The 16,753-nt window shown below is 44.2% G+C and overlaps 1 protein-coding gene across 1 annotated transcript in view; it reads right to left on the reverse strand.

Annotated features, from left to right (window-relative positions):
* LOC129343819 (potassium voltage-gated channel subfamily KQT member 1-like) overlaps positions 1–16,753 on the reverse strand; it is a 513,626-nt gene that overhangs the window by 182,315 nt on the left and 314,558 nt on the right. The window contains exons 13-14 of the mRNA XM_055000183.1: positions 13,504–13,579; positions 1,172–1,266 (exon numbers count right to left, since the gene is read on the reverse strand). Of these exons, the coding sequence (XP_054856158.1) occupies positions 1,172–1,266; positions 13,504–13,579 (171 nt within the window). The remainder of the gene's footprint in view (positions 1–1,171; positions 1,267–13,503; positions 13,580–16,753) is intronic.

Raw genomic sequence — 16,753 nt, forward strand, 5'->3', positions numbered from 1 at the left:
CCTTGTAATCTGAAGTTTTCTATGTTGTAAGAAACAGAGCATTTTTATAATGTGGATTTCCCCCCTTCCTGTAAGTATGGTGAACATTTATACTATAGAGCAGTCCTTGGGGAAGGCTTGAAATTTAGCCACTTAATTGGATAAGTTCAGGAAGCCCATGAAAAAGAAGAAAGTCACACAGGACTCATTTCTCCTCCTCAGCTTCCATTATGAATGAAGCCAAGTTGCCCAGAAGGGGTTTGTGATCCCATTGTAGCCAACTGCACCAATCTATTGATTTTATGCGACCGGGACCTCACTTTGGGAAATTAGGCAAAAGCTTTTCTGCCTGCAGCATGGCTGCCCCTTCCATCTCTACCATGTTCAGACAATCAAGTTCTTGATGTTAGATCAGCACCAAGGAAGCACTAAAAGTGATCTAACAAAGTGTGCTCTTTACAACAGTTTATACCACAATAAATGTGTCTTTAAGATGATTTTTACTAAAATAGAAGAGACTTCTATTAATGTACCATGAAGGTTAAGAGAATGGTTGGGGGCCAAGTTTGAATCTTAACTCTAACCTCCATCTCCACATCTGTACCATCTACAATATGACAAAAACCCAACAATAATAATATTAATAATAATGTTTAATTTATATACCGCCCTTCAGGACAACTTAATGCCCACTCAGAGCGGTTTACTAAGTATGTTATTATTATCCCCACAACAAAACAACCTGTGAGGTGGGAGGGGCTGAGAGAGCTTTGAGAGAACAGTGACTGAGTCAAGGTCACCCAGCTGGCTTCGAGTGGAGGAGTGGGGAATCAAACCTGGTTCTCCAGATTAGAGTCCTGCCGCTCTTAACCACTACACCAAACTGTGTACACTACACCAAACTGTTGCAAGATTTAAAAAAAAGTTATGTGAAATGGTTTCAACACATGAAAGCTTGATATAAATGGTAACTATTAAGCATAATGCCATTGTCTACAGCAAGAACCACTATTGCCGAGCTTAGTATTGTATTCTAGAGACACTTAGAGAAATTATGCCCTTGTACGGTAATGATTCTGCGCACAACTTTTTCAAAGATGGTTATTTCTAAAAGATGCATCCCCTGGCCCTAGCCCACAGGCTCTCAAAGCAGTGAAAGAGCCACCGGAATGAGCTAACAAGTGGCGTGTACCTTCTTTGGAGTTCTTTTATCCGAACCATCATGTTGAGATGCCCTTGCGAGTACTGTTCAATTACGTCGCGAACGTCATAGGGCTTCCGAGCTTGCTGTGAAAAGGAAAGAAACAAATATAGAACAGATGAGACAGTCCCTGCTCAGCCCCACTCAGTGCTGAGAACTTTACAAAAATTGTGGGACATTCAAACGTATCCTGTTCAAAGTGGCCCCCCCGGCCCTAACACTGAATCTGTCTTTTGATTGCCTTAGAACCATAGAATCATACGGTTGGGACTCTTAGGGTCATCTAGTCCAACCCCTTGCACAATGCAGGAAATTCACAAATACCACCCCCCCCAACTGCCCCAGTGACCCACCATGCCCAGAAGATGACGAAACACCTTCAGGATCCCTAACCAAACTAGCCTGCGGAAAACTGCCACCTGACCTCAAGGCGGCGATCAGCACCACCCTGGGCATGTAAGAAGGGCCATGAAAACCAAGCACTGATGTAACCCTTCCTGTCATTCCCCCTCACAATCTACGCAGGCTCATAAAATCAGCACTGCTGTCAGATGGCCATCTAGCCTCTGCTTAAAAACCTCCAAAGAAGGACACCCCACCACCTCCCAAGGAAGCCTGTTCCACCGAGGGACTGTTCTAACTGTCAGGAAGTTCTTCCTAATGTTTAGCTGAAAGCTCTTTTGATTTAATTTCAAGCCGTTGGTTCTGGTCTGAGGTTCTGGGGCAGCAGAATACAACTCCGCACCATCCTCTATATTGCAGCCCTTCAAGTACTTCAAGATGGCTATCATATCCCCTCTCAGCCATTTCCTCTCCAGGCTAAACATTCTGAGCTCCTTCAACCTTTCCTCACAGGACTTGGTCTCCAGACCCCTCACCATCTTCATTGCCCTCCTCTGGATACGTTCCAGCTTGTCTATATCCTTCTTAAATTGTGGTGCCCAAAACTGAACACAATACTCTAGGTGAGGTCTAACCAGAGCAGAGTAGAGCGATACCATCACTTCTCCTGATCTGGACACTATGCTTCTGTTGATACAGCCCAAAACTACATTTGCCTTTTTAGCTAGCACATCACACTGCTGACTCATGTTCAGTGTATGGTCTACTAAGACCCCTAGATCCTTTTCGCACATAATACTGCCAAGACAAGTCTCCCCCATCCTATAATTATGCTTTTGGATTTTCCTTCCTAAATGCAGAACTTTGCATTTATCTCTGTTGAAATTCATTTTATTTGTTTTAGTCCAGTTTTCCAGCCTGTTGAGATCATCCTGTATCCTTACTCTATCTTTGACTATATTTGCCACCCCTCCCAATTTAGTATCATCTGCAGATTTAATAAGCATTCCCTCTATCCCTTCATCCAAATCATTTATAAAAATGTTGAACAGAACAGGTCCCAGGACTGATCCCTGAGGAACTCATCACTCTTCTCCAAGAGGACGAGGAACCATTAACTAGCACTCTTTGGGTGCGATCTGTCAACCAGTTACAGATCCATCTAATTGTAATAGGATCCACACCACATTTTACCAACTTTTCGACAAGGATATTATGTGGAACCTTATCAAAAGCCTTACTGAAATTGAGATAAACTATGTCTACAGCATTCCCTTTTACCCAGCAAGGTAGTAACTTTCTCAAAAAAAGAGATAAGGTTAGTCTGACATGACTTATTCTTGAGAAACCCGCGCTGGCTCTTAGTAATTACAGCCTTCCTTTCTAAATGTTCAAGGACTGACTGATGATTTGTTCTAAGACTTTTCCAGGTATAGATGTCAAGCTGATGGGTCGGTGGTTACCTGGATCCTCCTTTTCCCCCTTCTTGAAGATGGGGACAACATTTGCCCACCTCCAATCTTCTGGCACCTCGCCTGATCTCCAAGAATTCTCAAAATGGACAGAGGCTCAGAAATTACATCTGCGAGTTCCTTTAGTACCTTTGGGTGCAATTCATCTGGCCCTGAGGACTTAGTTCCATTTAAAGAAACTAGGTATTTATGTACTACCTCTGTGCTGATCCTAGGCTGTGGTTTCCTTCCCACATCGTGTGTTCTGTTATTGCCATGTTGAGCACCATCTCCCTCGCAGGAGAAGACTGAGGAAAACTTGAAGACTTGCTCACAAGGAGAAATGCAAGCCGCTTTTTATCTGTGCAGTGGCAGCATTCGGAAGGGCAACCAGATAACTGCTGATTACACATGACGGATTTCTGTGCCAGAGGGGCATTGCTTTTAAAAGCATCTGCTTTTGTGCCTGGGTAGCGTACAATGCTCCTCTGTCCTCTTCTGCTGATTTTTCACAGCCAGAACACTTTCCTTTCCTTTCTACATTCTGTGTATATATTTCCAAAAGATGCACACCTTAGGTGGCTAAGGAAGCTTTTATCACAGGGGGAGTACACTATGTGCATTATAGCAGTGTTTCCCAACCTGAGGGTCAAGACCCCAAAGTGGGTCACAAAGCTTCCGAAAGCGAGTTACAGGCCAGCCATCCATATTATTTTTTATTATTTAATTAAATTTTTATTCTGCTCTCCCCACAAGTGGTCTCAGAATGGATCACAGCATTATAAAATGTACAACAAAATATAGAAAAAAAATTGGCAGCAAAAATATGAACATCAATAACAACATAATATTTTTGAAAACAGCTCTAATAGCAGCTTCTGCCCTTTGCCTCCTTCTCTTGCTCTCCCCTCCTTCCTTGCCAGCTTCTCACATTCTCACCTTGCCCTTTGTGACAATAACAAGAGAGAAAAGCTGGCAGCTAGTAACTTCATAATAGTTGCTGTAAGAAGAGGGGAAATGTTGGCGAGTCGGCAGGGGCTGTTCAGCACAAGGAGAAGTGAGAGGAGGAGAGAAAGAGGTGCGTGGAAGTGCGCTGCTCCTTCAGCAGACCAACTTTCTTCCCCTGCTGTGGGAGATGCACTTCACTGAGCCACTTGCCACCCATCTCTTTGCTGACATCTGCCATCTTCCCACATCTCCTCAACCTGACGCCCCCTTCTCCAGCTCTTTCTCAGAGCCCAAACAGATGAGATGCCTGATGCATGAAGGATAGGCATCCGTTTCCTGCAAGGTTCCATGGGAAGTGTCTTGAGAAAGAACCTCGGCCAGGGAGAAGAGGGAGAGAATCCCTCTTCTCCTTGGCAGAGGTTCTTTCTCTAGGCGTCTCATCTAGTCCGCTCGGCTCCCTCTCACTGCTGCCAGCTCCACTTGCTCCCCTAAAAGTGCTCTGCAGTCAGAAGGTGGTGAATGTGTAGGCGGTGGCGAGAGGGAGCCGATTGCGCCGGCAGCGGCCAGAGGGAGCTGGCAGTGGTGGTGGCAGGCTCCTTGTCCCTCTCGCTGCCACCATTGTGCTAGGCTCCCTCTGGCTGCCTGGATGACTCAGTTTGGATTTATGGGTCATCATACTGAAAAGGTTGGGACCCACTGTATTACAGGGCAATCCTGTCCATTATATTCATTGAGGCCTACTCCCAGGTAAGTGCATTCCCATGATTGCAATCTTAGATTGGAGGAGTAGCCTAGGAACCTAAAATAAAATTGACTAAAGCTTCCTTAGCTTTGGAAGACATTACATGCTCCCCCCCCCCCCCCAAGGAAACACTTCTGTCTGGGAACAGCTTATCCCTACTGGAGAGACATCCTTATTATTTCTAAACTTATTCTTTATTTATATTGTTTTTCTCCCCTGTGGTGACCCAAAATGGTTTAACACATAGTACTCCCCTCCCCTACCTTATTCTCACAAAAATACCCGAGGTCTGTAGTTTTAAAAGAATCCAGCAGCACTTTAAAGACTAACCAACTTTATTGAAGCATAAGATTTCAAGAACTACAGCTCTCTTCATTAGATGCATGGAGGGTACGAAGAAACTGGCCAGAGATATATAGATGGTGAGGAGAGGGGAGAGAGGGTGTAGGGAGTGAGGGCCATGTAAATGTAAACAGGGCTTTTTTTCTTGGGAAAAGAGGTGGTGGAACTCAGTGGTGGAAGTCAGGACCGCACAATGACATCACTTTGGGTCAGCTGGAACAAGTTTAAATTGCTCTTGGCGAAAATGGTCACATGGCCGGTGGCTCCGCCCCCTGATCTCCAGACAGAGTTTAGATTGCCCTCCGTGCAGTGGCGTGGAGAGCAATCTAAACTCCCCTCTGTCTGGAGGTCAGGGGGCGGGGCCACCAGCCATGTGACCATTTTCAAGAGTTGCCGGAACTCAGTTCCACCATGTTTCTGCTGAAAAAAAGCCCTGAATGTAAATCAGTTGCAAAAGTCATGAAAGAGGTGGAGTGTGCAATTCCTCTATTGCTGAATCTGAATGGAATACCTGAAGGTAGTTATTTCTAGTAATGGTATAACCCTCAAAAGTCTCTATTCAATCCAAGTCTGCCTGAGTCGAATTTACATATGAATTCCAAAAGCTTCCCGTTGGATCCAACTGATTTACATTTGCAACTGATTTACATTTACATGGCCCTCACTCCCTGCACCCTCTCCCCCCTCCCCTCACCATCTATATATCTCTGGCCAGTCTCTTCATACCCTCCACGCATCTGACGAAGAGATCTGTGGTTCTTGAAAGCTTATGCTACAATAAAGTTGGTTAGTCTTAAAGGTGCTACTGGACTCTTAAAAACAACCCTGTGATACAAATTAGGGCTCAGGGTCACCCAGCAAGCTCCATAGTGGAGTGGGATTGTCCCAGGTTCTAGTCTGACACTAACCACTCCACCATACTGTCTCTCGCCTGTTCAATACATTGATTCCCCCTCCCTTTGGGTTTTGGGGAGAGGGGAAAAAACTGTGGTAGATTCAGTAGTTAGAGATCTATGCTCACCTCTCGCTCATTACTAACCTCAGCTGTCTTCAGCATGGGGACTTGAGAGGATCACTTACCATAGAGTTCCCATATTTGTCATGTGGTTTCCTGTCAGAGGCTTGCAGCTCAATGGTTCCCATGCTCAATGGTTCCCAGGTCTGAAAATGATGAAGACCACTGCCTATGTGTGCTTTAGGGTTGCCTGGCCTGCTGACTGTTGCAGTGAGAGAAAATTGTGTCTGTGCGGGTATTGCATCTGAACCTGTTAGCAGTCAGTCTTGACCCTCACACTAATAGGGAACCAAGTTAAGAATATGGTTATATGATAAGCCCTTCTCCTCGTGTGTTTTAAACATAAAAATGCTGTTTGGTGAGGCAGGAAATGGTTGCCAACCTTCAGCTGGGAGCTGGAAAATTACTGGCATGTGAGTCACAGGCAAGACTGGCTATCAGCCCCACACCCCTGGAGATGTACAAAGATCTTAAGACAAAGGGACTTCCTGGAGATCACACCCTGATGCTCTTTCCTTACCACTCTCCCAATCTGGGCCATTCAGGGATCTGATAAGCCCCACCTTTTCAAGCCATTGCAAGTCATCCATCACCTTTTTACCCTTAGTAACACCCAGGACAGTTTAATCAAATACTTCCCATTTTACTGTCTCACCTCTGGAGACAGCCATTAAGGTATTGTTTTGGGGCAAAAGATGCCATCCTGCCCCAGGGTATGCTCCACAGTATAATTGGGCAACCCTCCTCCATAGTTCTATGTGCATGTCCTTGGATCCGACACCAACCCTCGGATGCATTTCTGAGCATCTCTCTTCCTGCTGCAAAGTGTTGGTCACTTAAGCTTTCATCTCACGGACATCTCCAATCTTCTAGACTGATAAATATCACCCGACCTTGCACTCTCCATTTTCTTCCTGGTTTTCTAGTTAGCTCTGTGTGTATTTTGTGTGTGATTTCTTGTGTGTTTGCTTTTGCTACCCCTTCAATAAAAACTATTCCTGTTGAACATCCGCTTGTCTTTATTAAGAGCTCTCTAGAGGAGCGATGCTCATGTACATTGGGGGAGAAATCTCACTTAGTTATACCCACCTCGTTGCTTCTTCTTGTGTGCTAATTGCCCCAACTCACAAGAAGACCACCTATTTGGGTAATAAGCATTCTAGGAACCTCCCAAATCTCTATGGTAAGACCATACAGCTAGAATCATTTCTGGATTTGGACTCAATTCTCCCTGACACTCCCTCCCACTGTGGCAATCAGCACTGGTGGGCAAATGTATTGATTAGTGATCAATTGCCTGCTGAAGGCGGACAAATGACAACCCTAGTATACTTGGACCTACACTGCATACACAATACCTTATACTCACACCCAGTCCCTCCAGCACATAGCACAACGGTCCTCAACAGACTGACTGTATGAAACTCTGCTTAGAAACCAAACTGGCCCATGCGGAAATTCTCTCAGACCGTGATGCCAATTTGCAGACAAAAATTGGCTTCTTTGCTCCTGTTTCTACAATTAAATCTTTTCGGTCAACAGATAAGCCCACTCCATGAAGCAAGTCTTGTAGTGCAGAATGCATGGCAGAGTGGTGACCCCAGCCCAGCCCCACACAGAATGGTCACTTTTGTTCCTTGAGAGAGGACATAAAAGTCAGGCAGCTCAAAAATGGGAGGCTTCATTTGCTATAGCACAGCTGTGTGGTGCCAAAAACCCAGAGACCGTCCCAGGCTGGCTGAAGCTGAGCAAAAAAGAAAAAAATATCCTGGAGAGTTTCCAACAGCAATGCTATTCTTAATGGAATATGGATTAAGAAATGAGGGGTGTGCACGCATGTGTGTGTAGACAATATTGTTCTTTGCTGTTTTGGAATCTAAATAAGTTCAATGGGGATTGGGTGAGAGAGAGAAAGAGAAGGGTCTCCCTTTTGGCTGTGATTCAAGGGAGGGGGAAGAAAGGGGAGAGGGTGCACTTCTGAATCTGGTAATTGAAAAATAGCTGACAACAGCTCGTTAGTCTTGCTGTCTGCTTCCACTCTGCCACAGCTCAGCCATTAGCATGCAGCAAACTCTCCATGATGTAGTCATGCATGGAGAGCAGTCCTGGGATCCTAGAAATTGCAGATAAAAGCAAAGGGAGGAAAATCATGTTTTGCAAAAATAAAACAGCCAAAACTAGAAAGCCACCCAGGCTATTCTGGTCCATCTCCAGCAGCCTGAGCCTACCAGGATACGGGCTTAGAGGAACAGAAGTGCACTGTCTTCTTCAGTGCTCAGAGGGCAGGAACGGAGTTTTAGACTTTCCAGTTTTAAAGGCTTCAAGTTTATTTACAGGGGCAGGCAGGGGGGAAGTTGTCTCCCAGCTTCATTGCTTACAGACGCTGACACATCACTATTTCTGGCAAGAGAAAAGCAGGCCATTGTTTCTCTGGCAGGGCAACTGTGCCAGGACCACTCTTTGGATTGACTGGCAGGGGTGCTTTGAGAGCAGTCTGGCTAAACCCACCCCTTCCCCAAGGCCTATCAGGGTAGGAACGGGGCTTTCTGTACTGAATCACAATAGCTCAGATTCTAGCTTTGGGAAGAGGGGAAAGGAGAAGATGCAGGCCACAAAATGAATAATTAATTCTCTTTGTATCCAAAAAAGTTTATTTTTTCCAAACCTTCCTTTGTTCATGTAGCATGCTAAAAATGTTGCTTAGTGATGAAAAAAAATTGACTGAGCCTATCCAAACACTTAGAACCACAGCACAAAATAAAGCTCACTAATCTAGCATCTTTTTTTCTCACACATTTGCTGAGCAACTCTTTTAAAGCATAATCACCAGAAGAATCAAGAATAAACCACAGCCGTGCTTTAAGACAGTGACCCAAGGCAGCCTGAAGGAAGAACCTGAACAGTACAAGTGCCTGGTTAGCCAAGCTCAGTGGAGAATTCCGAGGGCTTCCCCACAGGCAGCCAGAGAAAGCCGGAGGGGGCTCAGAATGGCTGGCCGCTTTCCTCTCCACACAGATCAGCTGTGCTTACCTTTTGCAACTAATTTTCCATAGGGAGGGGGAAGTTTAGAGGCAACTAGCTCTGGAGGAGAGAGAAAATAAGCACGGAGAAACAACAGAGAAAGGCAGCCAGTGTCCCCATTATTCCCCCTCCAGCTTTCTCTACTTGTCTCTGGGGGGAATTACACAATTCCCAATGATCAGTACCTGGCTATGTTTTAATATTGAAAATTCATAGCCAGGCTGTTACAACCCCCTTTACTTTTCAGTTAGATTTTGCCTTTAACCCTCTTCTTACACCCTCTGGGTAGATTACTGCCACCAGAAATTATATTCCAAAATATTTTACATTTCCCCTTTAATAACATGCCCAAGTGCCAGGCTCTTTTGTGGGACTATGAGTGGAAACATATGAGAGAATACATGTGAAGAGCACTTGATTGGTCCTGCAAGCTCTCCTGGGAATGGTAGTCTTGCCCCCTCCCCTCTCCAAACAACTGGAGGAAAACCAAGCGAAGTGGATTTTCTTGCAAAGAACAGCCGCTCGACTGGAGAGATCCTCTCTTTCAAAAATCCAATTGGCAGGTTTGCCTTCAGGAGACACCATTCATGAACTTTGGATTTCCTATAAGGAAATGTAAGGATGGACCCACACAACTTTTGGGGAGTGTAATCCCACCCTCTTCCACTCAGTCAGCCACTCCCCAGCCAGCCAATTTACTCACAGTGCTTCCACCTCAGCCTGCCTGGCTCATGTGGTAGTAACTACTGCTATGGCAGTTGGAAGGGGGGTTGGTGCCCTGAAGCACATTGTATTTTTCAACCAGATCTGGATGTGACAGACCCTAGCTAATCATAACTGCATGGAAACCTCAGAATTTAAGGATTCAGGAACCCTCACTTCACAACCAAGGCAGAACCTGGCTACGAAATCGTAAAGCTCGAAGGTTATAGCTGAGAAAAAGGAGATTTCTAGCCATAAATGGAGGCTACAGGCTAAGAAGATTTGCTAAGTTGTGGTTAAACTAGGCAGACACAGTTACCGGAAGACCTTTGGGTAAGTATCTGGAAGCAAGAGATGGATTAAGCAATTTGTGGTTAAAACTGGCCACAGATCAGTTCATTCTTGGAGTCCCTCTGCATGAATGTCTAGATAACGGGAGAGCAGCTTGCCTAAAGTAAGAATCAACACAGAAACCGATACTTGAAACAACATGCAAACATAGTCGGGGAAGATACACAGGAGAGGTTAGAAACTGCAGGATCTTGCATGAGCCTTTTCTTCACAGGTTCACATGAAAGAAAGCTTGTCTCGGATATGATGTTGTTGAAACACGAGCAGGAGAGACATTAGCAGGGGGAGGATGCAACTGCTCTTCTGACCTGCTTACTGAAGCAATAGGAACATTTTTCTTTAAACATGGACCATCTGGTCCTTGGGAACTCAGGGCAATCCAAAGAGGAAGAAACCTAGAGAGAGAGAGCTTGGTGCTACATCCTCCAACACCACAGGAGCAAAGCTAGGCATGACCATGGATGTCTGCCACCCCTGAGAGGACCAGACTTGTGCTCGACTTCCGAAATGAATGGCGGTTCACCGTGTAGCTTTCAATTGGTATCCTTAATTCCCATGAGTGAGATTATAAAGGGATTTGTCTGCTTGTTACTTGATTAATTGCTGTTGCTAGAATACTATGGTATTTTGGTTAATAAACTAGTTTGATTAATAATTCTTACCAGTTGTGTACATGGTTGATTTTGACCTCATTGGAGTTTGAAAATAACCTTGGCGCTGTAACCTGGTCACTAGAGGGAATATGTGTAATGCTTGTTATTAATCATTTTATTTGTCCATCATTGGTATGTTGAGTGTAAACTATCTAATTCATTTCAATTAAACTACTGAAGCAGTGTTTTCTCACTGGCTAAGTACAGCCCAGTAATGTCTTTGTTTTTCATCCAATTGGGATTAATTTCTTAAAGATTGAATCCCTAATCTCCAGAGAGCACTATAGTCAAATTTTAGAGAGAAGAGAGAAATGGTCCCAGTTTTATTTGCAATTAAAGATAAAATGCAAACTAGAAACAAGGTATGTTTTGATGGTTGTTTTCTATGTTCATTTTCACAATAGGGATCAAGAAATGAGATTATCTCTCACTCTCCCATTTCCTCTGACCGGATATACTAAAAGAAAATGTCTGTTTTACTTTGATGATTGAATGCTTCCTGTTTACTTTGATGACTGATTGAAAACTTCCTGTTAAATTAGGTGACTGAGGGCCAAGCTACAAGTAGATATGGGCACGAACCAAAAAAATTTAATGAACCAGCGGTTCATGGTTCGGTGCCGACAATGAACCCGAACCAGCGAACTGCAACGAACTTTTCCTGTTGCCGAACAGGTTCAAGGTTCATGGTTCGTGGGCATCAGAATGGCCCCCATTGGACTTAGAGAGCCCATATTCCCAAGGAGTATTTAGCAGGCTTTCCTCCAGCCAGCACCCAAGTTTGGTCAAGATTGCAGTAGGGATCTTGGATTATACCTTCTCCAATTTGAGGCCCCCAGGAAACTCCCATTCGATACAATTAGAGCCACCAGTTGATGTTGGCCCAGTACAAGGGGTTGGCCGTCAGAACTGCGTATCAGGGTTTGCAAGGATGAGGTTGGAGTGCCCATGGCTACAGAATAACCCCTTCCCCCTCCCTCCCCCCGGGTGTCTTCTCCCATGTAACCAATTGTAACCAATTTGCAGCTCCATGGTTGGAAGGAAGACCTGCCGATTAAGGCAAACTGAGCTTCCATTCGGGTTTCCAGGGCGACAGAAGGAGTGCAGACAGAGTTCAGGCATCCCCCCAGGTCCATTTCCAAGGGAATTGATTGATGGTGACTGACTGCCTGGCTTCACAAACTGCAGGTGAACACAACAAACTGGGCTTCCAACGAATGCTGGTTTGTTGGCCATGGATGCTCACGAACTGCCAGTTCGCGAACAGACGATCAGGCGGTTCGTGGGTTTTTTTGGTTTGTAATGCGGTTTGTGCCCATGTCTAGCTACAAGCGATGAATGACACTTGAACAGCAAGTGAACAGACTCACATGTATTCCTCCCTGTTTACTTGTGCTCCACTTGCGCGCCACTTGATCAGTGATCAGTGATCAAGTGGAGCGCAAGTGGAGCGCAAGTGAACAGGGAGGAATACATGTGAGTCTGTTCACTTGCCGTTCAAGTGTCATTCGTCACTTGTAGCTTGGCTCTGAATGAATACAAAAATCCCCTTAAGGGTACAAATGTTTCTCCACATTTAATAGTAATTGGGATAACTAGCTTTCTATATGCTATATATCCAATTTGCTTTCAAAATTCACAAGACTATTTTAATTGCCTGTGAAACCATGACCTTTTATGCAGTCTCTCTGAAATTTACAAGGAACAATTCCTTTGGGAAGGGGTATAAAATTTGAAAATTTCTTTCAAAGTAGATGGAAGTTATAGCAGAAACATTTCCCATTAAAATCAATAGCAGTGAAAATGAAGAAAATTAATTTATTCATTTTGATTCCAGATTGTTTTCATTTTTGAAACAAATGAAAAAGTTTTTTTTTAAAAAAAGTTCTTTGTAAAATGAATTCACTGTTAGAGGTTTCCCCCTTTCAAACTGGCATTGCTGTTAACTTCTAGATCCTGAAGTGCATTACTGAGATACTGAGATACATTAAAAACTAGTTGCCCAGAGGCTCTTAGCTGCTGGTCTGCCTTTTCAAGTATAAACCTGAAGTATTACAGATTCATAATGTGGATAAATTCTGCTGACTCCTCCCCCATTCCAAGCACTTCAGTGATTTCCCTTTTCAAAAACTATGGACATTCTAAAATAACAAAATGCTTTGGTTTGAGATAAGAGTTTAAGGCAATTTTCAAATTCACTCATACTTCTCGAAACATGGAAACTGTAAATTAAGACGGCGACTTTCGCTTTTGCACAGAGCGACCAGTACAGGCATTGTGCCATCGAGCGTTTCATGTTCGCTTCCACTTGTGGCTTCCCGGGTGCCATTTTCCCTTTGCTCTTTTAGGGTTTCTTTCTCCCCAAACTGGGATAGGAATGCCATATCCCTGCAGCCCAAACTTGTAGCAGAATCCGTGTTTAATACTGATAACCGCCATGGTCAGAATTGTGCGTGTAAGGGAAAAGGACTGAGGCTAAAAGGAAAGGAGTGGAGCTGCTCAGAGCCCAAGCTGTAAGCAAGCAGGAAATGCCTGGTGTCCTGTGAAGCTCTCGTTGTTAACGCAGTCAAGGCCATACCTTACCATTTCCAGCAGGTAACTCACCAGTGGCTTTTCTCTTCAGCTAAAGACTTTATGCATTTCAAATAGATGTGGGTATTGGCAGTCCTCTTCTAGGGGGAAGATGGAGGCTGCATGTTTTACTGTATTTTTTCTGACGCATCATAATTGGTTCTATTGCTGTGGATATTAATTACCTGGAATTTCCTCCGGGCTACAAAATACTGCATTCTCCTTATGACTTTGACAGCTATTCGATGTGCTTCTGTTAGCCTGCAAAACAAACCAGGCAGACATATACAAAGAGATTTTAAATAAAACATGACATTAATAGCAATCCTTCATTTATTTCATACAATGTTTGTTGTGGGTTTTCCGGGCTGTATTGCCGTGGTCTTGGCATTGTAGTTCCTGATGTTTCGCCAGCAGCTGTGGCTGGCATCTTCAGAGGTGTAGCACCAAAAGACAGAGATCTCTCAGTGTCACAGTGTGGAAAAGATGTTGGCAGGTCATTTATATCTACTCAGGAGGGGTGGGGTTGAGCTGAGTCATCCTGTAAGGGTTTCCCAGGGTGTGGAATGCTAATGGCGGGAGGCTTCACTATATCCTGAGGAGGTTCTTTTGCATATGGATTGGTACTTGATGTGCTAGTCTTCTCTGCAGGGCTATTGTTGGGTGCAGAGTGTTTTGTTAGCCTGGTGTCAAGTATAAACCTGAAATTAATCATCTAAACCACGCACTTCAGGAAAATGGCTACTCCAGAAATGAAATCCGAAGAGCAATCAAACCCAGGATGAATCAAACAACCAAGGAAAAACAGACTCCTACAGGAAAAGTGTTTTTGCCATATATCAAAGGAATTACTGATCAGATGGGAAAGCTTATGAAAAAGCATAACCTTCAAGCAGTATTCAGACCCACCCGAAAAATACAACAGATGCTACGATCAGCAAAAGACTGTAGAGACCCCCTCACCTCTGCAGGAGTATACCGTATACCCTGCAGCTGTGGACAAGTTTACATCGGGACCACAAAGTGTAGCATCCAGACAAGAATAAAAGAACATGAAAGACACTGCAGACTTGGACAACCTGAAAAATCAGCAGTGGCTGAACATAGCCTAACTCAAACAGGGCACAGTATCTTATTCCAGGACACCAAAATACTGGACAACACTTCCAACTACTTTGTCAGACTGCACAGGGAAGCCATTGAAATTCACAAGCATAAGCAAAACTTCAACAGGAAAGAAGAAACCTTAAGAATGAACAGAGCATGGTTTCCAGTTCTGAAAAACACCAGGCTAACAAAACACTCTATACTCGACAATAGCCCTGCAGAGAAGATTAGCACATCAAGTACCAATCCATATGCAAAAGAACCTCCTCAGGATACAGTGAAGCCTCCCTCCATTAGCATTCCACACCCTGGGAAACTCTTACAGGATGACTCAGCTCAACCCCACCCCTCCCGAGTAGATATAAATGACCTACATCTTTTCCACACTGTGACACTGAGAGATCTCTGTCTTTTGGTGCTACACCTCTGAAGATGCCAGCCACAGCTGCTGGCGAAACGTCAGGAACTACAATGCCAAGACCACGGCTATACAGCCCGGAAAGCCCACAACAACCATCGTTCTCCGGCCGTGAAAGCCTTCGACAATATTTCATACAACTTTACAATGGCTAATTAACCATAAGTTTCCCTTTGTATTTTTGTACTTTGCTTTTTTATCATGTAGAGTAGCCCTATGCAAATGACTGTGCCTCTCCCCGTGATCAGCGATACTGCTTTTGGAAAGCTGCTGATTATGGGGGGAAAGGTGTATCTACAGACACTTCTTCCATGTGTTTGCCCCATACGTACCACTTGGTGGCTGTGTGTAAGTGGGGAGTAGGGCCAGCACACTCATGCCCATTCTACCTCCCCCTGTGGTGAAGCAACAGATGGGCCACTGGAGGGGCTATCATTTCTCAAATTTCTGATAGCTGAAGAATACCGTTCTGATAGCCAAAAGGGTTAGTATGAAGAACAACCCACCCGCAGAGAAGACCACCCCCTGTGTCATTTATCTAAAATGTGCCTCCTGTCTAGACTTGGCATAGGGGACAGCAGTAAACTTTGCAGAAGAACTGCGAGCAGCCTCCTCTGAAGACATGTGCTTTGGGGTCATTCTAACCCTCAGTAATTTCATCCAGGTATTTGCTTTCCATTGCACAGTGGCCTGCCCTGGCACTGTAAGTAGGTAACAAGGCATTTTACTGCATTTTTATTCAAAAAAGAAATGTATTCACATAAAATACATTTTAAAAACAACAGCATACTTCTGTACATATTGGGATGACCGAATATACCTCCATTGGCCCAACCTGAAAAAAGCATTTAGTAAAAGCAGGTTCCCATCAGCCATTTCTACCCTGCAGGTTTAGTGTAGGAATGATTTACATGGTTCTCAGAGCATTTGTGGTTGTCATAGTGGGATTATGAAGAAGTCTGGCTGGCCACTGCACAAAACAGAATGGTGACTAGATAGACCAAGCAAAACAGTTCTCACATTCCTTGCCTTCTAAGTGGGCCTTCTTCCTAGTAATGCATATGGCCAATTCCCACCCTTCTTGGTCCGTAACAGAGATGAAAAACATTTTGCCCAACATCCTGCCAATTTTATCAAAATTCTCCTGGCTCCCCTTAAAATTTCTCAGATGTTTTGCCTGAGGAGGAACTTTCAAATTCAGTTTTGTGTGAAAAGTCATTGGCAGCTTTATGTTCTTCTCCCATTAAGGTTCAGACTCTGATGAGCTAGGATATAACAACAACAACAACAACCTGTGCTTATATACCGCTCTTCTAGATAGATTAGTGCCGCACCCAGAGTGGTGAATAAGTTAGTACTATTATTATCTCCACTATACAGCTGGGGAGCTGGGGCTGAGAGGAGTGGCTGACCCAAGGCCACCCACTGAGCTCATGGCAGTAGGTGGGATTTGAACCAGTAGAGTACTGATTCACAGCCGAACCACTTAACCACTGTGCTACAGCATCTCCCTATAGCAGATTGAGTGCTCAGCGATCATGGTTGTTTCTTAATCAAGAATAGCTTGCATTTTCCCCCATGTAGCTACTGAGGTCTATCTATTGACGTCTGAATAAAGACTGTAATCCCCTCCCAAAATGGTTTGCACTGAGGGAACAGCCAAGAAAGGCAGAGTTTCAGAGGCATTAGCCATGTTAGTCTGTAGTTGCAAAATAGTAAAGATTCCAGTAGCACCTTTAATACTAACTAACTTTAATGTAGCATAAGCTTTCTTTTTTTTTTTGTAAAATTTTTATTGGGTTAGAACATTAATATTTTTACATTACATTGCATTCAATTATCCCCTAATTTTTCGTTTCTAACCCCCTCCCTTTCCCCCCCTTTTGTTGACTTCCAACAGCTTTCCCACC

The sequence above is a fragment of the Eublepharis macularius genome, chromosome 16 (genome assembly GCF_028583425.1).
Source record: "Eublepharis macularius isolate TG4126 chromosome 16, MPM_Emac_v1.0, whole genome shotgun sequence".
Lineage (NCBI taxonomy): Eukaryota > Metazoa > Chordata > Lepidosauria > Squamata > Eublepharidae > Eublepharis > Eublepharis macularius.